This window comes from Oryzias latipes, chromosome 17, assembly GCF_053564925.1.
Source record: "Oryzias latipes strain Hd-rR chromosome 17, Olatipes_Hd-rR_3.1".
NCBI lineage: Eukaryota > Metazoa > Chordata > Actinopteri > Beloniformes > Adrianichthyidae > Oryzias > Oryzias latipes.
Genome location: NC_136253.1, coordinates 21,808,866 through 21,832,500, shown reverse-complemented (window position 1 = coordinate 21,832,500; position 23,635 = coordinate 21,808,866). Strand labels below are relative to the sequence as shown.

The 23,635-nt window shown below is 38.4% G+C and overlaps 4 protein-coding genes across 5 annotated transcripts in view; 2 read left to right on the top strand and 2 right to left on the bottom strand.

Annotated features, from left to right (window-relative positions):
- The window catches only part of casq1a (calsequestrin 1a), an 8,817-nt gene extending 2,690 nt beyond the window's left edge, over positions 1-6,127 (bottom strand). The window contains exons 1-10 of the mRNA XM_004079035.5: positions 5,571-6,127; positions 3,191-3,284; positions 2,999-3,099; positions 2,751-2,862; positions 1,494-1,567; positions 1,269-1,399; positions 1,129-1,174; positions 985-1,039; positions 713-813; positions 540-614 (exon numbers count right to left, since the gene is read on the bottom strand). Of these exons, the coding sequence (XP_004079083.1) occupies positions 540-614; positions 713-813; positions 985-1,039; positions 1,129-1,174; positions 1,269-1,399; positions 1,494-1,567; positions 2,751-2,862; positions 2,999-3,099; positions 3,191-3,284; positions 5,571-5,807 (1,026 nt within the window). The 5' untranslated portion in view covers positions 5,808-6,127. The remainder of the gene's footprint in view (positions 1-539; positions 615-712; positions 814-984; positions 1,040-1,128; positions 1,175-1,268; positions 1,400-1,493; positions 1,568-2,750; positions 2,863-2,998; positions 3,100-3,190; positions 3,285-5,570) is intronic.
- A 1,864-nt stretch (positions 6,128-7,991) lies between these two features.
- Positions 7,992-11,049, top strand: selenoj (selenoprotein J). Its single transcript, NM_001193492.1, has 10 exons — positions 7,992-8,004; positions 8,529-8,595; positions 9,045-9,221; positions 9,445-9,543; positions 9,654-9,746; positions 9,829-9,985; positions 10,174-10,289; positions 10,377-10,454; positions 10,556-10,695; positions 10,778-11,049. The coding sequence occupies exons 2-10, from the start codon at positions 8,529-8,531 to the stop codon at positions 10,871-10,873; spliced, it is 1,023 nt and encodes a 340-aa protein (NP_001180421.1). The 5' UTR covers positions 7,992-8,004; the 3' UTR covers positions 10,874-11,049.
- A 1,320-nt stretch (positions 11,050-12,369) lies between these two features.
- eif2b5 (eukaryotic translation initiation factor 2B, subunit 5 epsilon) lies at positions 12,370-18,324 on the top strand. Its single transcript, XM_004079034.4, has 16 exons — positions 12,370-12,688; positions 12,900-13,024; positions 13,096-13,281; positions 13,356-13,533; positions 13,616-13,696; positions 13,774-13,851; positions 14,872-15,184; positions 15,266-15,411; positions 16,130-16,274; positions 16,358-16,459; positions 16,535-16,636; positions 16,783-16,873; positions 16,952-17,075; positions 17,151-17,276; positions 17,364-17,474; positions 18,117-18,324. The coding sequence occupies exons 1-16, from the start codon at positions 12,536-12,538 to the stop codon at positions 18,177-18,179; spliced, it is 2,124 nt and encodes a 707-aa protein (XP_004079082.1). The 5' UTR covers positions 12,370-12,535; the 3' UTR covers positions 18,180-18,324.
- Positions 18,325-18,361: 37 nt separating this feature from the next.
- On the bottom strand, positions 18,362-20,533 carry mul3 (mitochondrial E3 ubiquitin protein ligase 3). Of its 2 annotated transcripts, XM_078935496.1 has the most exons (6): positions 20,411-20,533; positions 20,149-20,273; positions 19,986-20,073; positions 19,785-19,905; positions 19,194-19,711; positions 19,001-19,159 (listed from the first exon to the last, which is right to left on the bottom strand). In XM_078935496.1, the coding sequence occupies exons 2-5, from the start codon at positions 20,263-20,265 to the stop codon at positions 19,219-19,221; spliced, it is 819 nt and encodes a 272-aa protein (XP_078791622.1). In that variant the 5' UTR covers positions 20,266-20,273; positions 20,411-20,533; the 3' UTR covers positions 19,001-19,159; positions 19,194-19,218. The 2 variants fall into 2 exon arrangements, with proteins under 2 accessions (XP_004079155.1, XP_078791622.1); XM_004079107.5 differs by having other exon boundaries at positions 18,362-19,711.
- Between the last annotated feature and the right edge of the window lie 3,102 nt (positions 20,534-23,635).

Here is a 23,635-nt window from a genome sequence, read left to right as displayed (position 1 = left end):
GCCATTCCTCTCTATGACCCTCACGGGTTCAAACAACTCAAAAACCCACAACACCTGTATCGGTCAATATCCGTATGCGTCCTTTCGTTGACGTCAAAGCTTTTGATAACTGTATCACTGCGCATTTACCTATCACACCATACAAACACTGTCCCAGAGTCCACTAATCAAAGCTTTGGTCCACCTCTGTAAACCAGCAACAAGCTGTGTATTTGGACATTAGCATAGCCAGAACAATTGGCCAAATGATCCAGATTTTAGGGTCAAACGTACAAAGGTGCAAACAAATTGGTCAGTTTAAGTACAACGTTACAGCTTGCTAAATACTCCTGAGGAGTGTTTCCCCATTGTTCCATAGTCATTTATTTCAAGCTTGTTGACCTTATTGGCAATGGTGTGGAGCAAACATAAGCTACCTGACAGCAAAAGCGCCTTATATTTTAGTCAAACAAACATCTAAAAAAAATTAGAATCTAACAAAGCATTTTGAATGAATGCAAAATGAAACTTATTTATCTTAAAAAAGCACAAAAACTTACATCATCAGCCTCAATGACACCGATCTGTGGGTGGGACAGGTCAATTCCAAATGTCTTCTCCCAGTGTGGCACAAGCTAAAGAGAAATGAACAAAAAATACTATTTGTGAAGCTACAGTTCATGTTGCTATTTTTATATTGATATATTTATTCTGCCAAGTTTTAGATTTTTACCAGAGGGAAGTCATCCGGGTCGATCCAGACAATGCTGAGGTTTGGGTTGTCTTTGTTGTCCTCGGCAACATGCTTTAGAATCTCCAAGAACTCAAAGCCATCTGAGAAGAGAAGGAGATTACAATCCCGCTACAACCTACAAGCTTCAGTTTGCCTCATAAGTTTGCCTGATAAGTTGTTTTTTTTTTTTTAAGCTCACGCTGAGTTTTGTAAATTTAATTCAGTCAAATATAAAAATTTCTGTCTGTTGGGACACGTGTTTGTTCTTTTACCTACATCAGCCTCTTCTGCAAAAGCAACAATGTGTTCACCACCAATATCATCATCCTGCACAAGACAAAGGTTTAACTCAGACCAAGTATTACCAAAAATAAATTGATATCATGTTTTAAACATGTGAGCTCAGAACTACTTACCCAAATCTCATACAGGTTGTATGGTTGCAGCTTCCTCAGGGTTGGTCTTAAAAAGCAAAAATTGAATCCTTTTCTTAACTGTTCAAGCTGTCAAGATTTTATCCCATAACCATTCTATCACGGTTTCCTGTAGGTCTTACCTGTCATTAGACTCAATGAATTTCACCAGCTCCTTCTCAGAGTAAGGTTTTCCAGGAATGACTATTGGATCCTCAATAAAAGGCTCATAGAAGTCAACTTCATTTAACTTCAACTCTAAAGCTTTGGCAACCTTTAAGTGCAAAATGGGAAAAGCATTAAAGTTTAAAAAAGGAAAATTCTATAATTGCTTTTTTTCTGATTTTAACCTTGACACAAATACTCACCTTGGAATTGAAGGTAGCAAAGAACTTGATATGAGGATGGAACTCCTCTGCAGCATCAGCAAAAGCTTCAAAATCTGAAATGTCACAAACATTATTCAGGCTGTTTCAGTAGCTCAGAACGATGTGACTTTAATAGAAAAGAGTGGTTGTTTGATTGTTAAGTTGGGTCTCAAGAGGCAGTTGAAGGCAAATGAAACCTGCATACCTGAGTCTACCATTTCCATTTTGACGGAAGATTTGTCTTTTATGACAAAAAAAATTTTTTTTTACTTCATTCAAACCCCCCTTTAATTCTGGTTAAGATATAATCCTCTCTGCTCTCAGACCAATGATTTGTGTCCTTAAGATGGAGTTGTCCTGTAGAATCCAGTCCACTAGAGTTGGCCCTGGATTTTTGGCAATGTTTCCAATGCAAAGGTTGTTTGGTTTCTCCAATGGACTGTTGGATGGAATACACCACGTCGATCTATTTGCAATTTAGGGTTTTGTCCTTGGGGTGAACCAGTTTCTGTCTCAAAGTGTTGAAAGGTCTGAAATGGACCCAGAAGTTGTGCTGGCCAAAAACCCTCTTGTGTTTCTTAGGCTTTCCTGAGATCTTTAGGATTATAGTGTTTCTCCTTTGTAGCTCTTGCTCATTCTTGTTATCCGTTAGCAAAAAGTAGTACACTTAAAGTTTATTTTATTAAGCGTACTTGAGTATAGATATAGCAAGTATACTGTACAGACCATGTACGTGTAGGAAGTATATAACTGTGCTTTGTAAATTTTTGTCCATTCACTCTCCACTCTGGTTGATCCTAAATGATATCATTCAGGTTTAGGTTTAGAGAGCTTTCTAATCAACCAGTTTTATCACAAGGTGTGTCTGGCAAATTGATTTTTGTGGTTTTCTCCTGACAAACACCCAACGGATCAAACAGAAACCATTGTCCTCCTGTGCTACAGCAAAATCTTACCTACAAATAAAGACCTATTTTTGGTTTATGGAGAAAGGACTTCTGCATATTTTTTGAACATTAATAGATTTTTAAGCTGTTGGAAATCTTATCCATTGTAATTCTAGTTCTTGAGCACATATTTTTGTACCATTTAAACCAATATAAAGTTTTATATGTAAGTATCTTTTTAGGACAAAAATGCCAGAAATAGTTAGTTTATCCTGAAACGTTTTACCAATAGTGTAGTATTAAGTCAAAAGTCAAGATCTCAGATCTTTAAATCGGTGAACAATCATGCCATCAATTTATGGATCCTTACGTTCTGATTTGTGACTCTTAAAGTAGCCCACCAGTTTGATGTCCTCTTCGATGTTTTCAAAGCCCCTCAGTTCTCGATTATTGTCAATAATTTCTACTGGATCCTCCAGAAGCTGCAGAAGAAATGGAAGGGCATGAATGAATCAGAGTCTTATTGTTCCATAGAAAGCAAATTAAAAGAATATATGTTTATGTTTTTTTTTCTAAAACAAGGCATGTTATTAACTGTGAGATTATATCCTCACGAACATCATAGATGAATTCCACAAGAGTGTGCGCTTCAAGCTCGCCGTCATACTCTATGACTTCATCGTCCGAAAAGATGAAGATGCTGTCAGACTCTTTAAGGCCTGAGAGAGAAAAAATATGGGCATGATCATTTTTCCCAGTCACAAGATATCTCACGGCTGATTAATTTTTCATTTTGTGTGATCTGATTACCTAATTTTTTGGCCACAACCTTGTCAAGTTTTGCATCAATAAGACCGACTCCAATGTCCTCATCCTCAAAATTGTCCAGGACTTGTGCGACACGCTGCAATAGAAAAACATTGGTTTAGTCTTTAAAACAAAATGATGAAGTTTTGTTTGTTTTCACCTTTCAGAATATCTGTTGTGCTCAGTAGTTTCATTACCATAAAAGCTTGCCTTTCAGAGTGCTGCTCATGCACTTTCTAAATCTGTGTGAAATTTGAACCTTATGAGTGACTGCTAATTCCACCAATAGCAGACAAACACTTGCAAGAGAGACAGCTCTCTCGAAGTGGTTAAAGGTATGTGTGTGTGCATACATACGCATAAATTTTGAAGCATACTGGTGTCAGAGCTCTTGAACAGCTGTTTTCTTTGGCAAAAACAGACCAACAGGCTGTTTAACAGCATCATTCTTAACTTGAGTGGATGAATGAGCAAGGACAAGCAGCTAAACAACTTGGCAAAGTGTCAGCTGTTGAAGAAAACTGTGGTATTAACAAACAAATAAAAAAAACTCTAAATGTTGTATCTTTCAAATTTTTGCAACATTTATTTTTTGTTATTTTATGTTACACCTTTTATTTAAAAGTTATTTTTCTTGCTAGTGACTTATGTTACAAAGAGTAAATAAAAACATAAAAACTCTAAATGTTGTATCTTTTAAATTTCTGCAACATTTATTTTTTGATAGACTTGGAAAAATGTTACATCTTTAATTAAAATTTTTTTTTTTGCTTGTGACTTATGTTAAAAAGAGTAAATAAAAAAATAAAAAAATCTATTGTACATTCTGAAATCAAGTAATAATTTTACCTCCACCTCTACAACCACTTGAGAATAAGATAAATCTCATCTCCTATGCTTTTTCAAGATTAAGAAAAAAGATTTTTGTTATGTTGCGCTGAATGTTGTGTAAAATAAAATAAAAACTCACACATTTTTAAGTTATATAATTTGTAATAGAAAAAAATACAAAGAAAATTCCGATTTCGGATTCAGCTGTTGATCAGCATGCAACCTGAAGAACCTGCATTTCTTTTGCAGTATTTAGGATGACAAATTCATTTCGTTTAGTCTTCCACTGGACAATAACAGATTCTTATTTTTACCCATAAAATAAGAATCTATAATAGTTTAACATTTATATATGATTGATATGCATTTGGTGTAATGAACATGGCTTAAATTCTGGACAATAGGAGGTTGTTTTATGAAAAACACTTTTAAAGTTTAGCAAAAAATATTTCTTAAATTTTTTCCCATGACAATGTTTTTTATTTTGAACAATGCAGCTCTAAGAAATGTAATTGAATTAAATTTCGACTAAATTATTACAAACTAAAGTACAAACACAAGTCTTTGGGGAACTCGACCACAAAAGGGTCCTGGGATAAATATAGCGCCAGTTTCCACACTGGTCCAGGGACTATTATGGTGAGGCAGAAGTGATGCTCATCTCTCAGGGATCCGCTGACAAGTACAGTACTGCAAGTGTCAATCATTGCACAGAGCTGAGCTGGCTTTAGTGGAGCCAGCACGTCGTCCTCTGGTTTGTAGGCTCTAGACTGCAGCCTGCAGGCACCACACCACAGTCTGGGGGTTTGAGGAGATTATGTGATTTTACTTAGGGCGGACTCTCCAACTACCCTCCTGTTTTCCCAAACATGCTAAAAAATATATATTTCTGCCATCATTGTTTTATTGTCTACATGTTAAAATTGTAGATTTGGGTTTTGCAAAAAAAAAAAAAAAGCTAACCTGTTACCCTGACTCTTTCCATTATTGCACATATTTAATTGCCTCATTTGCTATTGAAATAATTATTTATATTAATATATTAATCCAGCTGTCAAAAATGTTTGTCTCTGCAAAAATGCAGACATGCACCTGACCTTTTTTGGCAAATGTTGAAACTTGACAGCAGAGGTATGCGGTTGCTTGATGCTTTGGGAGCTGACACTGGCGTTTTATGCTACAGGTGATGTAATGACTCTCTATGTGGGAAATGCTGAGTACCCACCCAGAAGGTGCTGACGGACTGTCACAGCGCTCATGTGGATCAAGTCCCTTACAAAAACAAATACTCATGCACAAAGTCTGCAATCGTTCAAGCGGGTCATGTGTTTGCAGAAAATGGGTGCATTCGTATTGAAATTTCTAAATTTAAATATTCAAAATCATGTTTAGCTGTATGAATTATCAGCCTCCAGACTTAATTTGGAGAATTATACATGTCATTTCGAGTCTCAAACAACTTTTTTCTTAGTAGGATTCTGCGTTCTTTGAGGTCAAAGTCCAGTAAAACCTCAAAAGCATCTCATCTTAGCCGTCCGAGTTCTCCACCCACCTCAAGGGCCAGCTCCTCCGTCTCAAACTGTCTCTGGGCGACGCGGCTGGATCCAGGATGGTCATGGTAGTACAACACCATGACATCGTACTTCTTCATCACAGACTTGTAGTTCTTGGCATTGAGGTTGTGGACACGGTCCTTGCCATCGTACTCCAGGAAGTCTAAAGCGTCCTTGCAGAGTGAGAAACCCCCAAAGGACAGCAAGACTGCCACAAGCACCCAGGTCCACTTCATGGCTCCTCTTCGGGATGTTTTAGAATTGGTAACGATTCTGTTCAGTTAAAAACAAAAGAGAAATCTGTGAATCTCTGCAGAACCCCTTCCAATCCGCGCCACCCAGAAGAGAGCAAGACAGACTCCTGGGTCCACCTTATTAAAAACCCCTCATGGGAAACTTGCAGAGGGGTGCAAGGGGCAAGAGGGGCAGGGCTAAGCTTGACATAGGTGTGAGTGTGCATGTCTACGTGGGGTGTAACTGAACATAGGAAAGATGAGGCAGGGTCTGGGCTGTTGCTTGGGTGACAGCTTTGAGCGAAGGTTGGTTCGTGTGTGTGCTTGAGTGTATGTTACAGACCTGTAAAAGTTGAGTGCAGTCAGAGGACTGGGGTCATATCAGCTCTACATTCTTTCTGTGGAGCAAGAAAAAGAGGGGGAAGATGACAAGTTTGCAAACTTTTCTTGAGCTTTTGTACCAAATGAAGAACAAAAGCGACATGTTTAACTTAGAAATGACTGAAAATGTAGTGTAAGACTGTCTCCTCCCATATTAAGTGAAGACGGTGGCTTGGATATCAGCTAAAAATAATGGATGTGGGACAGTGAAGTACATATCAGGAGGGGCTGCCGTCGGTGTCTAATTTGCTGCTGTTGGCAGTGCCACAGCACTAGAATGCGGACCTGGGTCACTCAAGGACAAGCAGCACCTGCTGAGGCTTCTGTGCATATAGGTGTCACTTAGCCCTGACCTAAGAAGAATTGAAGATTTTTAAGAAGGATTTTAAATTATTTTAGGAATCTCAAGAATAAGTGAAGAATTTGTGTTTTGTAAAACTTTTGTCTCTCCAATATTTGCATAAACAAATTCAAGGAATGACATATTTCCAACACACTAGGCTTTTTGAAACAATTTTTTGAAGAGCTTGCAGGAGTTGTTCAGTGTGATCACAGGAAAAGATACACAAATAAAGTGTGTTTTGATGCTGAGCAGTTAGGCTGAGAACCAAAAAAACTATTAAGAGTCCAGGTTTACCGTGTTCCAGTTAACATTCAACTAGCCTTGAAAGGCTCTCAATGAAAAGTGTCTCATTTGCACCTCATGTGTTGACAGTGTGCACAGCTCTTTCCAGTTTATGTTTCAGAAACAGGCCTGAGTTACAAGAAATCTGTCAGTTCAGGCATGAGGCATGAAAAAAAAGCTCAGACGTAAAATTCTCTATTAAGTAGAACCTCCTAACCACTGTCACAATTTCAAAGGAGCTAAGATGCCTTTTAAATAAAATATAAAACAAAACAAAACAGTGCTAATCTTTTAAGCTTATTGTTTAAAAAACATGTTGAAAGTTACACTTTAAAGCTTGTTAATTGTGTCCACATGCACACAACTGATCAAAATCAGCTAATGAATGATCAATATAATATCTCACAGTTAGCCAAATTGTTAAACACAACTCCTTAACTAAACGTCTACTTTTGCTGCTGGAGCCTATCCTGGCCACTCGTGGGTGAAGGCAGGGGACATCCTGGACAGGTCGCCAGTCCGACGCGGGCCCCATGTTTCTTGTTATAATTTGTTTATTCTGTAGCTAAAATATCCTATGATTTAGGTTTGGAAGGCTTGCTGACCTATCTTAATGTTCCTATTTTCCATCTACCTTACTTCTCCATTTTCTGAATTCACTTTTGATCTGTTTTTTTGGATTGTCTTGTTATTATTGTAATCCATCAATTTCCACAAGCAATTTAACAACTGTCTTGTGTGGTGTTCATTTGAAAATATTCCTGTCTGTTAGCACTGCATTCTGAAACAATTTCTACAACTTTGATGTCTCAAAGAAACCCTAAAGAACACAAAAATAAAAAAGTTGGTGACTTTCTCCTCATATAATCGGAATATTTGTGATTGAGCAGCAAACATGAAAAGAGAATTAAATAAAGCACTTAAGTGATCAGAAAAAAACGGGGAAAAATGCTTTGTGAAGGAGGGGCACATTTTTTTCACTGTTCAATTTTTGTCACAGACACGTTAGTCAATAAAGTTGGAGAGAAAAAAGTTGAACGTTCAAAAGTCGTGGTCCTCTATCGCCCTCTTCTGGTGGGCGGAGAAAGCGACAGACGTTTTCATAACATGGAGGTTGTTGTGTAAAGACGCCACTGAAGTTCAGAGAAGCTACGGACTTCGTAACTGTTCGTCCTGCATTCAGCGGTGGTTAAAGTATGTATGATTTTTGTCAATATTTGTGTTTAACTGGCGTTTCAATCTATCATGTTGAAAAACGCTGAAAAAATGCCGAATCCGTTAGTTTAGACTGCAAACAGTGAGCAATAAAAGTGTAGGATAAGCAAAGATGATCAGATAATAATAACATTTAGGCACTGTAGATTAGTTAGTAAGTAGATAAATGTTCTTTGTTCGTTCATTATTAGTTTGGTCTACTTAATTTTAGCAGCTCTATTTAATATAGGCTATAAACTGTCAAGAGTGTTGGCTGTTTTTGTTTACATTTTACCACACATCTTTGCCAAAATCCATTTTAGATCTATTTTTAAATCACATTATTTTATCAAAATAAATGAAATAGAAAGTCAGTGAGTACTCGTGACCTTTAGTGACCCCTTGTTGTGTAAGTTCCTGTCTAATGAAGGTCTTTAAGGAGTGTCAGCTCCAGCCTTGATCATAAACTTTTGAGGAAAGCAGCCAAACAAAGTCCTTCAGTAAGACTTTTCCTTTCTCCACAGATGGCCTCAGCTGTGGCTGACAGGGCAATAGGAGCCATTGTTGGATCAGCTGTTGCAGATGCTGCAGGTAATTTTTTTGACTGGTTATCATTTTGTTTATTCTGCATCTAATTCAGTCGGATAACATTTTTTAAACACCCCCTCGAAGGAAAATTGGGTTTATTGTGTCTACTACTCCAAGGCAAATGTTTAATGAGCTCCAGCCGCTCTGCAGAAACGATGTTCTAGGAAACGACCCAGGTTTTTTGGGTTGTTTTGGCTAAAATCGACATAATCATAACTAAAATACCATTGGGAATGGTTTTACAATAGATCAAAAGATGGTCGGAGTTGGACTTGTGTCATTATTTTTCAAAGGATCCTGCATACCTTTTACCACATCAGTATTTGCTCTTGAACAGCTTGTTCACATTTCTATCACATTTCCCCCAATAACCCAATCAAACAAGTAATTATTACCTGTAAAGATCTTCGTCTGAACTAAAAAAAAAAACTGACTGGATGATGTATTTACAGCACAGCCTCTGCACTGGGTCTATGACCTGCAGAAGCTGAAGGGGATACTGGCTCAGGATTCAAACCCAGAGTTCCGTTCTGAGTCTGCCAACCCTTTTTACCGAAGGAAGACGGGCGAGCAGAGTTGCTACGGAGACCAGGCTTATGTGCTGCTGGAAAGCTTGTCTGAATGTGGAGGTGAGCCAGTCTCTCCTAATATCTGTATTTGGACCCAACAAAGTGGTAGATTTTTAACACAAAGATGCTCCGCAAAACAACTAAATGAGATTTTTATCGCCCCAGTCATGTGGCATTGATCAACCAAATTTTAATCAATTAACAAATTATGAATTTGAGGATATTTTATATTTTATGTCATTTTAACTCCCGTCATGATTCATTGATCACTGTCGTCTTCTAGGTCTAAACGTTGAACATCTAAAGCAGCGCACAATGAAGTTCTTTGGACCGGGTTCAGAGTACGACACACCCATCAATGATCCGTACAGAGACAAAACCGGTACGGATCTTTTCAGCTCCTCTGGAGTGAAATGCTGCATTTACTATTATGGTATTCCCTTAAGGAGAAAATCTTTGTACTCATAGAATGTTTGTTTTTAAATTCATCAGGGCCGAGACCTCAGCTGCCCATTGAGGGACCATGGAGGCAGGCATGTTTGAAGAGTTTCATAAAGAATATGGATGCTGGAAAAGAGGAAACAGGTTATTCCAAAAATAAATTAATAAAATAAAACAGTTTGCTGCTATTAAAACAAACAAACTTGACGTGTCTTCTCTGTTGCAGGCTGTGAGACGGATTGTCAGATCGACGGTGTAGCCAAGCTGGCTCCTGTTGTGGCTTTCTATGCAGGGCAGCCTGACATGTTGGAGAAGGTCGAACAGGCCGTCCGCGTCACTCAGAACAGCGACGAATGTGTTGCAGAAACTTTGGGGGCAGCAAGGTTTTTAACATGTTTCTTCTCCTGGTGGCACTAATGAAATGGGATAGATCCTTATATTATTATCTATCTTTTTTCAGTGCCACTCTTGATGATGTAAACTTATCCCACTTATCCTCAAATTTAGATTTAATAAAGAGCTACAATAAAAATAAATACATAAAATAAAATCCCCCAATTCATTTCTTGAGGTTTCTGGAACATTTCATCTTGAACGGTGCTGATCCGGGAGCCCTGGAGGCAGTGCTGAATCAGCTGAATGATCTGAAGAGAAAGCAGCCTCAGGATTTGGATAAAGCGGTGGTCGGTATGTGAGATCAACTGCTGCTTTGTTACTGATAAAGTCATGAGATTGGGTCATGCTGTTATCCGTCATGTCCTGTTGTTATTTCAGGCCACATTCATCAGGTGAAAGAGCATTTATCAAAGACTCCCCAGGAGATTATCCCCACAGTGTTCCCAAACACATGAGGTACTTTGACAGTTTAAGCGTCTCTGGTGACAGAAAATCTTAATTCTTTGAACTTCGGCTCAAATAATTATGAATTATTGCATTTATTATTATTTTTTTAGGTCTGCCAGGTGCATTCCAGGCAGCGCTGCACGGAGTCCTAACGGCCAAGAACTTTGAGACGGCTGTCAGAGACACCATGAGCTGCGGTGGGTGCACCTGCAGTCGAGGGTCCTTCATCGGAGCATGTTTGGGGGCTCAGGTCAGATCATTTGCCTAATTTAGCCACTATTCCGTTACAAGTCAGTGCTGTTGGTGTAATTCATGGCATTTGCTAATTCTAGGTTGGTCTTGAGGGAATCCCAGCATCTTGGAGGGAAAAAACCCTGAGATACAACTCTGTGTTGGAGCACGCCAAGAAGATTACCAAACATCTTTAGTCATATGAGAAGAGTGAGGCACTGAGAGCATCATAGAAGATTGCTGAGCTTTGGCAGAGCATCGAATGAAGGCTTTTGTCTAAACTTATGTGAGGCAGAAGCCTGATGTTTTTTTATGTCTGCAAAAGGATCAAAAGTTGTTTATGATGTTCTCTCACTTGCACTTTTCTCTCGTTTATGAACAGTGACTTATTATAAAACGATGATTGTTATTGTTGACGCTGAAAACTATGATGGGTGAAAATGATAAAAAAAAAAAGGTCAAATGAAGGAAATGAAAGTGCAAGGAGTAGATATGAAAATAAAAAACTGGCGGAAAAAATGAAATTATAAATTGTCAAATAAATCAATACATTTCAAATCTATTTGTTTCGATGTACTCACAATTCAATAAGGTGAAAAGAATTGGAAAAAAACTTACAAAAAATTGGGTATAAATTTCAAATTTCACCAAACCTTGCATTTATTCTTTTTTTGTTTTCTCAAACTTTTTTTCTTCAATTCAGTAATCAGTATTTCCTAAAGCTTTCGTTTACATCTAAGTATATTTCAGCAACATGAATATTGTGACTTAAGTTTAACTACAATGCTACACATTTATGGAATGCAAATTTTGGCCAAATTTATTCACGCTTCAAAACCCAACCTGAAACTTTTTCTCTGTTTTGATGGTTCTGTTTTGATACGCGGCACCATCTGCCTATTTCTTTTTTACATTTTTTTGTACACTTTTCAGTGTACTGTTATTAGTTTTTTATTTTGCAAATGAATTTGAAGTTCTATAAAACACTTAAATTTACCTTAAACTAAGTGGATGCTAAAGAATGTTTGAAATATAAATAAATGATTGCGGTAAAAACTTTCTGCCTGTATCATTTTTTTTTTATATAAGGGGATACAACTCTTCATCTTTAAAAAAAAAATTCAGATGACAATAAAGTAGGCTATTGTTTCACCAAAGGCCTCAAATGCAAGAAAATTAGGCGTGTTATGTTGTTTTTGGGTTATTTTTAGTTTTACATCAAAACATATATATGTAGTCTAATAAAAAATGTAATCTCCCAAATAATTTCTGTTTATGTCTGGCAAAAGTCTTTGTGATTTTTAGAAAGGAATTTTGGTCACCAGTACTTGAAATCAAACATACTTTATTGTCCAAAACACACAGGACAAGGAAACATTAACTATGAGGATGCCATGGAATGGCATTTGCGTAACAAAACATACATTACAGTAAATAGAAAAATGCAAACAATTTTACATTCATCTATGATTTTTTTGTTTATACCATAAGAAAAAGTAAATAAGATTCAATTTTTTTTATTATTAACGTTCAATCAATGTTGCGATTTGCAAAACACACATATATATATATATATATATATATATATATATATATATATATATATATATATATATATATATATATATATATATATATATATATATATATATATATATATATATATATATATATAAATATTTTTTGAAACTGTAATATATAAACAGTTTGCAGTTACAGTTATGTGTGTGTATATGTGTGTGTAAGCTGTATATATATATATAAAAGTATCCAAAAAGATGAGGCGCGGAGCGCGGACCACTGACTAAAATTGCCTCTTGGTGCTCGCCGTAGTGGTTTGTGACGACAGGTTGTGAAACATGGCTGCTAGAGGAGGAAAACAGAGCCGCTCGGGTATGTCGGGTAGGAAAGGCGCAGGTGAGCAGGAAGACGAGGAACAACCGTTGCAAGCCGTTTTAGTGGCTGACAGCTTCAACCGGAGGTTTTTCCCGGTAACCAAAGACCAGCCGCGGGTAAGCAGCGAGCTAAGACAACCCGGGATGCTAATGGAGGCTATAATGTCCATGCTCGGAATTGACAAGAGCTGCACATGTTATCAAGTGTTTCCCGAACTATTAAAGCGCTATTTTGTAATGTTCTTTAAATATATCTTGATGGGACATGTTGAGATTGACGTTCGACATTTTAAAAGCTTTGCTGACAGATTGTGATTGTTGATGCCAGGCTTTGCTGCCGCTCGGTAATGTTGCCATGATCGACTACACCCTGGAGTTCCTGACCTCCACTGGAGTCCAGGAGACCTTTGTGTTCTGCTGCTGGATGGCCAGCAAAATCAAGGAGCATTTACTGTGAGTTGGATAGCTTCCGTCAGTGTTAGGGATGTCTTTTCTCTTTGTTTGAACCTTCCACTCTCCTACAGGAAATCAAAGTGGTGTCGACCCACCTCCTCAAACACAGTCCACATCATCACCTCAGAACTGTACCGCTCCCTTGGGGATGTCCTCAGGGATGTCGACGCCAAGTCCCTGGTGCGATCTGACTTTGTGTTGGTTTATGGAGACGTGGTGTCCAACATCGACATGAGTCAGGCGCTGCAGGAGCACAGGTAGATCCCCTCAGAGAACGCTCCCCTTTGGATTCTCTGCAGATTTTTTCTCTTCAGCATTTTGTTCTCGTCAGGCAACGGCGAAAGATGGAGAAGAACATCTCTGTGATGACCATGATGTTTAAGGAGTCGTCTCCGGGTCACAGATCCCGCTGTGAGGAAGATGATGTCATTGTAGCTGTGGACAGTAAGAGTCAGCAGATTTTACACTACCAGAAGACACAAGGCTTAAGGAAGCTGCAGTTTCCCATGGTAAACTCTGGTTTCACGGTTAGCTTATTGCTCTTTCTCCTTTTAAGGATTTGACTAATTAAACACTGTTGGTGTTCTGCAGAACATTTTTCATTGTGGAACTGATGAGTTTGAAATCAGACATGACCTCCTGGACTGTCACATCAGCATCTGCTCTCCACAGGTCAGCTTTGCTACAAAAATAGAAAAATAAAATCTTTGTTATTGTATTTTAATGCGCTTCTCCCTATATTTTTGTAGGTTGCTGAGCTCTTCACCGATAATTTCGACTACCAGACTAGGGATGATTTTGTTCGAGGAATTCTGGTCAACGAAGAGGTGCTCCACAAATCTAATTATTGCTTTTTAAAGACCCACTCCAAAGAAAATCTAAATTTTTGTGTTTTTAATGTGTATTTGTGGCATTTTTCTGATGATGGAGGGCATATAAAAAAATTAAGATTAAAACTGCTTTTCTTTATTCAAATGATTGTGAATGAGGAGCAGACAGAAAAAGCTACTGTTGGAAAAAGATTGTACCGTATTTTCCGGACTATAAGTCGCACTGGACTATAAGTCGCATTTTGACAGGAAATTTATTTGACAAAATCTGAGACCAAGAACTAATAAGTTTCACAACCTCATATGACACAATCATAGCAGACTGTTTTCTCATAATTTCACAGTAATTCTTTCTCATACTTATTAATTTATTCCTTTCATGAAGCATCATTGGGGAACTAATACTCTGTTTTCATCCTGTATTTGTAGAAACAGTTGTCATTTTATTGCATTTCTGAATCTATGAAATCATTGGAAAATAGAATATTATGTTGTTAGCCTTCAAGATCTTACTGTAAAAAAAGTTTGCTGATTCTCTGAGTCACTTAACATACTCTTAACACTTAACATACTTCATACATCAAATTGACCCAGGAACATCATCTCTGTTCCTCACAAATGAACATAACAGGAGGGTTAACAATGTATTTATTTCAATTTATTTCTAATATAAGTCGCTGCGGAGTATAAGTCGCACCCCTTGCCAAACTATGAAAAAAGGGCGACTTATAGTCCGGAAAATACGGTAGTTGTGATGTAGATCGGCTACAATCGGCGGGCCACAAGCTCCCTGCTCCGCCTTATTCTGATGCATCTTCTTGTGGACGACTAGATCCATCTACCTCACAGTTTTCCTAGTCCGAGCTGGCATAGTTATTTTGATTTAGTCAAAAACGGCATAATCATAATTAAAAAATCACTAGGAAGACTTAATAGATCAAAGGATGATCGGAGTGGTACTTTCATTTCCGTCTTTGGTCCTTCTGCATGTGACAGTAATTCACTGTTTCTATTCAGATTCTGGGCAACCAGATCCATATGCACGTCACCACGGATGGCTACGGCGTGCGTGTGTCCAACCTGCTCATGTATGATTCGGTGTCGTCGGACTTTGTGCGCCGATGGGTTTACCCCCTCACCCCTGAGTCCAACTTCACCGACCGGGAAGGGCAGATCTGCACATACTCTCGGCACAACGTGTACCGGGGCTCTGGGGTCAGCCTGGGGCACGGCAGCCAGATGGAAGAGAACGTGCTCATCGACCGAGACACAAGCATCGGCGCCAACTGTTCCATCTCCAACAGCGTCATCGGCAACAACTGCACTATAGGTGAGCTCGCTGACAGGTTAACCCAACGGCGCTTCAAAGCCTGTCTGATCCTCTGAAATGTTTCGTCTTTTCCTGCAACAGGAGACAACGTGATCCTAGACCACGCGTACATCTGGAACGACGTCCACATTGCGAGTAATGTGGTGATCCGTCAGTCTGTGGTCTGCGATAAGGTCCAGGTCAAACAGGGTGTGACTCTCGATAAACAGTGCGTCCTGGCTTACAACGTAAGAAACGCACACAGCTGCTATCAAAATCTTCTCTTGTTGGCTCACATGCTCTGGTGTGGACCAAACAACTTTGAGCATGAAGTGCAATTCGTTAACGCAATTATTCACCAGAACTGGTGTTGGCGTGTTTTTACTGTGCATCCCTGAAGCCAACACAACTGGCTGTGTAACTGCTTACATTACTTGCTAAAACTTTTGTCTGTTTCTTCTTACTTTAAGGTTAAACAGCTTACTCTTTTTGTTCACCTTTAGTGAGTGAGTTAAAAATCTGAGATGATTTTGACTGAATTATACTTATTTGAAGTGTAATGGTTGTGTTCACATCACTGACTGTATAAGACAACTGTGAGTGTGACGTCACTCATTGAAAGTGACTATTTCTCCAAGGAAAAGTTGTGCTAAAATGAGGGTGTGGTCTTTTGATTGACATGGGACTGTAGCTTCCATATCAACGACATGCAAATGTACCTGTTTTCAGAAAGATTGGAGCATAATGAGACAAAATTACCGTCAAAACGGACTTTATCTTTCATTCATGCAGTCCGTGGCTCTTCTTCAGCACCTTTTGGGAGAGCAAATCTAGCTGCAGATGTAAAAACTTTTGATTTTTTTCTGCCCTTTTGGATCAATTTCCAGTTTTCTGTTTTTTTTAAAACGAGGCCCAAACTTTGTTTTCTCTGTAGGTTTTTTGTATTCACGTGAACTCTGTCTCCAGGTGGTGATTGGACCCAACGTTTCTCTGCCAGAGGGTACCGTGGTGTCGATGCATCATCCAGAGGAGGAAGAGGAGGAGGACGATGATGAGTTCCTCAGCGATGACGCTCAAGTTGACCAAGGCAAAGACAAAACCAAGCAGAAAGGTGCGTGCTGGCCTGAAGTGATGTGAAATCACCTGTTACTCCTTCATTGTTTTAGGAGATGACTTGGTGCTTCTTTTCTGTAGTTTTTAACCCAGCAGAAGTTGGGGCAGAAGGAAAAGGTTACATTTGGAGAGCCAGCAGTCTGGATGACACGGAGGAGGAGGAGCTGTCACATTGTCTATGGGGTAGGAATCTGTTTCAAAGCTCTCCAGTCTTTATTGAGTGTTATTGTTTTAAATTCTTTGCCTCATGTTGAGCAGGTTTGGTATTGAAGCCGGATCCTGAGAGCGACAGTGAGGACAGCGAGCCTGACGGTCCTGATGACCCAGTAATTCCCTCTCCTGAGATGGATGATGTCAAAGGTGAGCACTCCTAATGTTCGCCCTGCATGACTGCCCCCTACTGGTCAAACAAAAAAAAGCTCTCAGGGCTTTTTATGACAGAAATATATTTCTTAAATTTTGGAAGATTGATCCAAACAGTTAAAGAATTGCATAATTTTGTTTAGTTTTCCAGTTGGAGGTGCTTGGGACCCTGCAGAGAGGTTTGGAGGAGAACATCAGCTGTGACAATCTTGTCCTGGAGATAAATTCTCTCAAGTAAATCTGAGCCTTCTTGCAGTTTTGATGCTCTTTTTTTTACATCTTTGTTCACTGGAGCTCATTGTTCCTCTATAGGTATGCCTACAATATCACTCTGAAGGAGGTGATGCAGATCTTAACCAAAGTGGTGCTGGAGTACCCCTTCCAGCAGCAGGGCCCACAGCTCACCCCGTCCCAATATGTCAAACTCCTCCTACCGGTGAAGCAGCTTTCCCATTCCATCCCATTTCTTTAGAGGTGACTGTAGCTGATTATGATTTTTTTCTGTTTTCAGTTATTGAAGAAATGGGCTCCGGTGTTCAAAAACTACGTGAAGAGAGCTCAGGACCACTTGGACTGTTTGTCTGCGTTTGAGGAGCATTTCTGGGAACAGGAGAGCCACTGGGCGGCGATGGTTAAGGTGAGCCACCAGCAGTTACTATAAAGTGTGGAAAGCTGGCTGATTGTGGTTGTTTTGGCGTGTCTGAGGCTGTCGTCTGTCAATCAGGTGCTGATGAACATGTACGAGCTGGAAATCCTGGAGGAGGAGACGATACTGCGATGGTTCTCACAAGGAGCCACCACAGACAAAAGCAAACAGCTCCGCAAAAACCCGGGGGTGGGTGCTGCTGGGTTTTTTTTTATTTTTACAATTTTCTGGTTTAAATTATTCAGCTGTTTTCTTTTTAACCACATCCTCAGAATATGGGCTAGTTTATGATTTAAATGGTATCATTTCTTCTGGTGGTTGCTCTCATACTCTGTATTAATTATCATAGTTTTGGTATAGCTTAGTCACATTTCATTTCATTTTGCATATATATTTTTACCACTTAAGGTTTGTGCAGGGAAAAAGGTATTAACATTAATCGATTTTATGAAAAACTAAAGGTTAAATTGACACTAAGCAGAACAAGTTATTTCATTTCAGCTTGGTTTTCCGCTTATCCTAAAAAACATTTAAGTTAACTTATGGAAGAGGAAAATATTTGCCATTTTTGGCAGAACAGTTGCTACCATTGCAGACGTTCACCTTAGATTTTTAAAGTTACGGGATTTATTTTTGGATCTGGAGAAGAAAAACTTTGCAAGTCCTTAATTAAGTGGCTTGAAAAAAAGAATGTAGAGCGTGAGTTCAACCTGTTGGTCATTAGGATGGAGGACATAAATCCATTTTAAAACCAATAATTTAAGAAAGAAGTAAACTTAAAACGTAGGCTTATTTTAGAGCTTTATGCTTTTGTTTTGTGTTTCACTACAGCTTCAGAAGTTCATCCAGTGGTTGGAAGAGGCTGAGGAGTTTTCCGAAGAGGACGGCGAGTGATGAACTGAGTACAAATCATTTCTGTAAATACACCTGAGACTTTGTAGGTGAAGCAGGCATCCGGTTGAAGGAGATGTCGCAGCATCTGAGGACTGTTTGCAGCAACTGTCCAAATGGAATAAAAAACTTCCCTTTGCCTGCAGAAGCCTGCATGTTTCATTTATTTCTCAACACAAAATGCATCAGGATCAAGCTGTTGCTTTATTTAGTCATCACCTACTGCAAACGAGTTGGACCTTCAGAAAATGTTGGCTCAAACACAAGAGATACATTTATAAAAACCATAAGAGAATGTTTGACACGGAACAAGTTTCACCCTAAAATCAGAAAACACCGCTCATCCCTCATACATCTGTTTCAAGTAAGATTAAATGAAAATAATCCAAGGTAAAAGAAAAAGAGATTGTAACACCCACAGAATTCAGCAGCTAGAAAAACAAAATACGTTAAAACTAATAAAATATCTTATTTTGGAACTACAGACGTCAAGTTAAAATTTGTAATTAGTTTTATATTGACTCATTTTATGTTCTAAATTGAGGAACAAGTATGCATTTTATTTTATAGATGCTTGCTATATTCCCATTTGGTCCTTTTGGGTGTGAGTTTGTTCACATTTTATTTCAAATTATTAAATTATATTTATATTAGATGATAATTTTTGGACAAGTAATCCAGACCAGTAAAGGAATGACTCAATGTTTCATACAGATATTTTTAGACAATTTCTGATTAAACAAATTTTAAAAAATTCTCTTGTAAATTGGAATTAAATTTCCAGCTCATTTGGTTTTTTCTATATTTATAATTTCATGGAATGCTTTTTGGAAGGTTTTGTAATGTGTGCATTTTCATGTGCCCTGTCAAACAGGACACTTTATGGGGAAAAATATTCAATTAAAATACAAATGCATTAGTTTAGCATCAGGAATGTGCAGTGGACCCCTGAAGCAGCGCTAGCTGTGGCACCACCTGGGCAGGTTTTCAATAAAGCAAAAAAAAACACCTGGGCAGGTTGGACACCTCTGCATCCTCAAGCCTATTCGGACCTGTCATCCTTCTTTTCAAAGTAACTGTACACAACAGTAGTGAGGATGGCGGCACCTGTGATCCCCGTTATGGCAGACAATGACTGCCACATCTTAGCAACTCCCTCGTGTTGGCCGATGAAGCCTTTGTGGTCGGTGGGCGTCAGGAAATACTTGCGGCCGTCCTTTGGGGCCTGCAGCCTTATCACCTGATCCCCTTCCAGCACCAGCTCTCCAAAGCCTGTCACAGTGGTCCCCACACGAAGCAGCTTCTCCACCTCCTCCAGCGCCACAGGTTTCTCACCCGTCAGACCCTGCACAGCTATCTCCACCAATCCCTCCTCGGCACGTCTAATTCTGTGGTGAACGGTCTCCAGGATACCACTTGAGGCCTCCAGAGGATCTTGAACTTTGACATAAACATCAGGAATGTAGGATTCAGAGCTAACAAGGCTGAAAGGCACAAAGTTGTTGGTCTCCGTCTTGTTGGTCGTCTTTTCTATCCTGGAAAAAACAAACAAACTTTTAGACAGTGAGCTAAAAATTCTTTATAGTTTTTATTTTGAAATTTAAATACCAGCTGTTGCTGACAGAGTTCCAGTACTTCCATTTCTCCTGCATCATTATCTTCTGAATTACTCCAAAGCATCTTGGCTTAAACCGGCTTGCCAGAGGCTCTCCATCTGGTTGGACCACACCTGAACCATAAATGAAGACAACATATAGGACTAACTTTCTAAATAAGATAACTTATATTCATATTTCTTATATATCTTACCTTCAACAGCAACGTATTGAAGTCTGCTGTGCCGAGACGCCTTCAGTACTTTAACCAAATGCTGATCTGGTCTAAAAGATGGTATTTTCTGTAATAAAGAAACAATAATCCAAATTAAATGATCCTAATCTGCATTGTAACTTCACACCAGGGAGGCATTTACCTTCAGCTCATCCACCTCCTGTCTTTTTTTCTGATATAAATTATAAAAGAGGCCAGAAAATGCAAAACTGGACCCAATGCCAATCAGAACAAGAGGGTTAAGGGAAAGGTCACTCATGTTTGAATCTGCAAACAGAAAATGAAACTCAAATGAGGCCTACAGGAACTGAATTGAACAGAATATCTGATATCAAACACTTCAAGTCCTTTAATTTTTCACTCCTCACCAGAAAGCAAAACACACAAACGGGGAACAACCTTACCTGTTAAAACTAAAGAAAAGACGTCGCATGACTACGTCACTCACGTTTGATCCAAACAAGCGACTCTGCTTCACTTCCTTATTTTACAGACACGTTATAGTTTTTCAACCAATCAGATACAAGCACTGCGATTTCTGTCCACCAGATGGAGCTAGAGCGCTTCATAAATTGAAACATTATGAGGCAAGCTGAATGCTTTCTTTAGAATGTATCTTCACAGTCGCAAATCAATCAATCAATCAATCAATCAATCAATCAATCAATCAATCAATCAATCAATCAATCAATCAATCATTAAAATGGATTTTCACTCAGTCTGACATCATTATTTTGATGTGTTTATTGCTGAAAACCAGGCAAAAAAGGGCAGAAGTTATGTGCACAAAATGTGAGCAAAATAGCACATGAAAAAGATCAGGAGTAAAGATCAGGAATGGAATTAATGGCGGCCCTGTCTGTGAGAATTTTTGGTTAGGGTGTAACTGTTCATTTAAACAACAATTCAAATCACATCACAATTAGCTAATCTTGGTTCATTTTTAATGATCCAATTCACTGACCTACAATCGATCCAGGACATCTTGAAGGTGATCCAGCTATAGTCAAAAATTCAACCAGTGTGTCTCATAGATGTACTGAACAGTGCAGATTCCTTGTGTTTCTTGCAGGATAATAAAGTGTAAATTAAATATGTGTACAAACAAATAAGTAAATTAATGGCAAATCTATTCACATTTTAAATTCATGAAGTTCAGCCCCACTGTTGTTTTTCCACATAAAAATAATACAAACATTCTACCACACTGTATGGTCACACGTCTTTGCTAAATTCAAAGTGTTTCCACATAATGGACTTTAATGATGGACTGATAATTTTTTGCTGTCATCACATGTGTTCTGTCTGCTGTGATGCACTTGGTTGTTTTTACGCTATAGAAAAATAAACCTACCATGCCTCCATCCAAATGGTATTGCACAATATCAATTCATTCATTCCGTTTTGTAAGGATTTTTCTGTTTTTTGTTGATAACTCAAAATAAATGCAATAAAAACAACATTATTTTGAAAAATTGTCTTGAACCTTTGGGGTCTATAAGAGATCCTTGGTCAGAAGAAAATGAAGAAATTTCAGCTCTCAATCTTTGGGGTTTCTGTGCAAAACAAGTTTGGTGTATTTAGAGCAGAACAAGCTTTCTCATTAAAGGGCTTGAACATCTGGGATCACAAAAGGAAACTGCAAAAAAAAGGGTCCTGGTTTGTTCAAAGGCTGACATCACAATCTGTTGAGGTTGTTTATTAGTTGTGTGTATTGGCAAGAGTCTGGCTTATCATAACACGATACATGTCTTGTGATTTGATACGTGTCGCAATACAACTCAAGTGTCACTGGTTCTCATCTGGAGCCCACTACAAAGCACAGCAATCCGCTTTTTCGTATGGCTCTGGCAACAATGTGGCACAGTTTCGGTTTGCTACCCAACCCAAGTAAAAACTGAGTGGTAAATGTCTCATAACAACAAAAACTGCGAGGCTGACTGAACATTTAGCTTTTCACAGAAGCTGATTTTCGCTAGACCTTGTTGTTTTGGTGTGGTGTGGATCTGCTCAAAGATGCTCAGTGTGCGATGCTGCCAATTATTGGGGGTTTAAGTGGAAAACAAGAGTCCGACGCTGAAGGATGTTCATTAAAAAATAAAAATAAATATCGTCTTGACAACTTTTTCAATCGATACAAATGAAATATTGCAATGAATCCCTGAATCTATTTTGAACACTCCTATTATCTATGTTGTATCACTAAGGTTCACTTTTAATCATCTAATCCTCTCTAATTGTGGGTTTCCAATAACATGTTACATCTGCAGAAGCTTATCCACTAATTGTGTTTCATTTGTGCAGAACAACATAAATCCTGCACTGTAAGGCGTTATAGACACCTGCTTCCTTTTTCTCTGCTGACTGTATTTGTGTAAACACCATCCAGCCAACACGCACACTTTGAATGTGTGAATGTGTGCTTGCATTTGGATGCTACTTCCAAAAATTGATTCCAGACATTTTAATTGCTCAGTTGGATTAAAACAAAATGTCACTAAAACAGCAGCAAATCTCTGCAGCTTTAATTCTGTGAAATAGATGCATTTACCCCTACACACTTTCATTTAAAACCTAAATGGCTTTGGTGTAATTTTTCTTCCTCTTTAGACCTACTGTGTCTGTCCTTGACGGCTAGCTCAAAGAAAAAAGAAAAATTCTCACCAGTGACGTCGTTTGCTCATTGTTGAAATCCATTTCAATGAATCCAACTTTGCTGCAGCGACATTGCGTGGATCACAACAGTCTGAAGGCCGCAGACAGCCGCGAATCAACGTTACCATTTCTCTGCAGCAGCAACATCAAGGAGTCACACAACACAGAAAAAAAACAATATTCAATTCCCATTATTATATCAAGGTGTAGTCTGCAAGAACGCAGACTGCACATCAAAAACTGAATCTTAAGAAAGTAAAATGACCCCTGCTTCAAGAAAATTGTCTTACTTTTTTGTCTTGCAAGAAAAATGAATTTATCGAGAAAGTTTTTCAGTAACAAAATAATCTTAATTTGAGAAAAAATGTATTACTGACCAGAATTTTCTTTCTTAAAATAAGAGTTATTGGTAAGACAATTGTTTTTACTCCATTTGAAGGTTATTTTGCTATTTTAAAAAAAAATCTGCCATTAGGGAAAGAATTTTAGATTAATTCTAAGGGCCCTGTTTTTGCAGAAACATCCACATAACACAAAATAACTTCTGTGTAAAACATTTCTGAAGAAAAATCTCATGTAAAGTTCTGGACCCACAGCAATTTAAATTTAAGTTATGAGAAAATATGTTTTCTTTACTGTTTGTTTTTATAATCAAAATCTAATTGAAAAATGTTTTTTCTTTGTCAAAAAACATAAACTGAATCCATGGAGTTCACCTGTTTTGTGTTTTAGTTTCAGGATTCTCTTCTCTGCCTCTTCATGCAGCTTCAAAACAAGTGTGTTAGGCAGAAAGTGATTGTGAGGTGAATATGAGGACGACTAATGTGTCTACTAAAGATAAGTGGTCATAAATAACAAATGCTGTGAAACCAAATGATTTTTGTCAGAAAATGTGAACAAGTGCAGAGAAGTTGGTGCATTAAAAGAAAAAGAAAAATCCACTTTTGGTGTCTCATTGTCTGGATCACATCCAT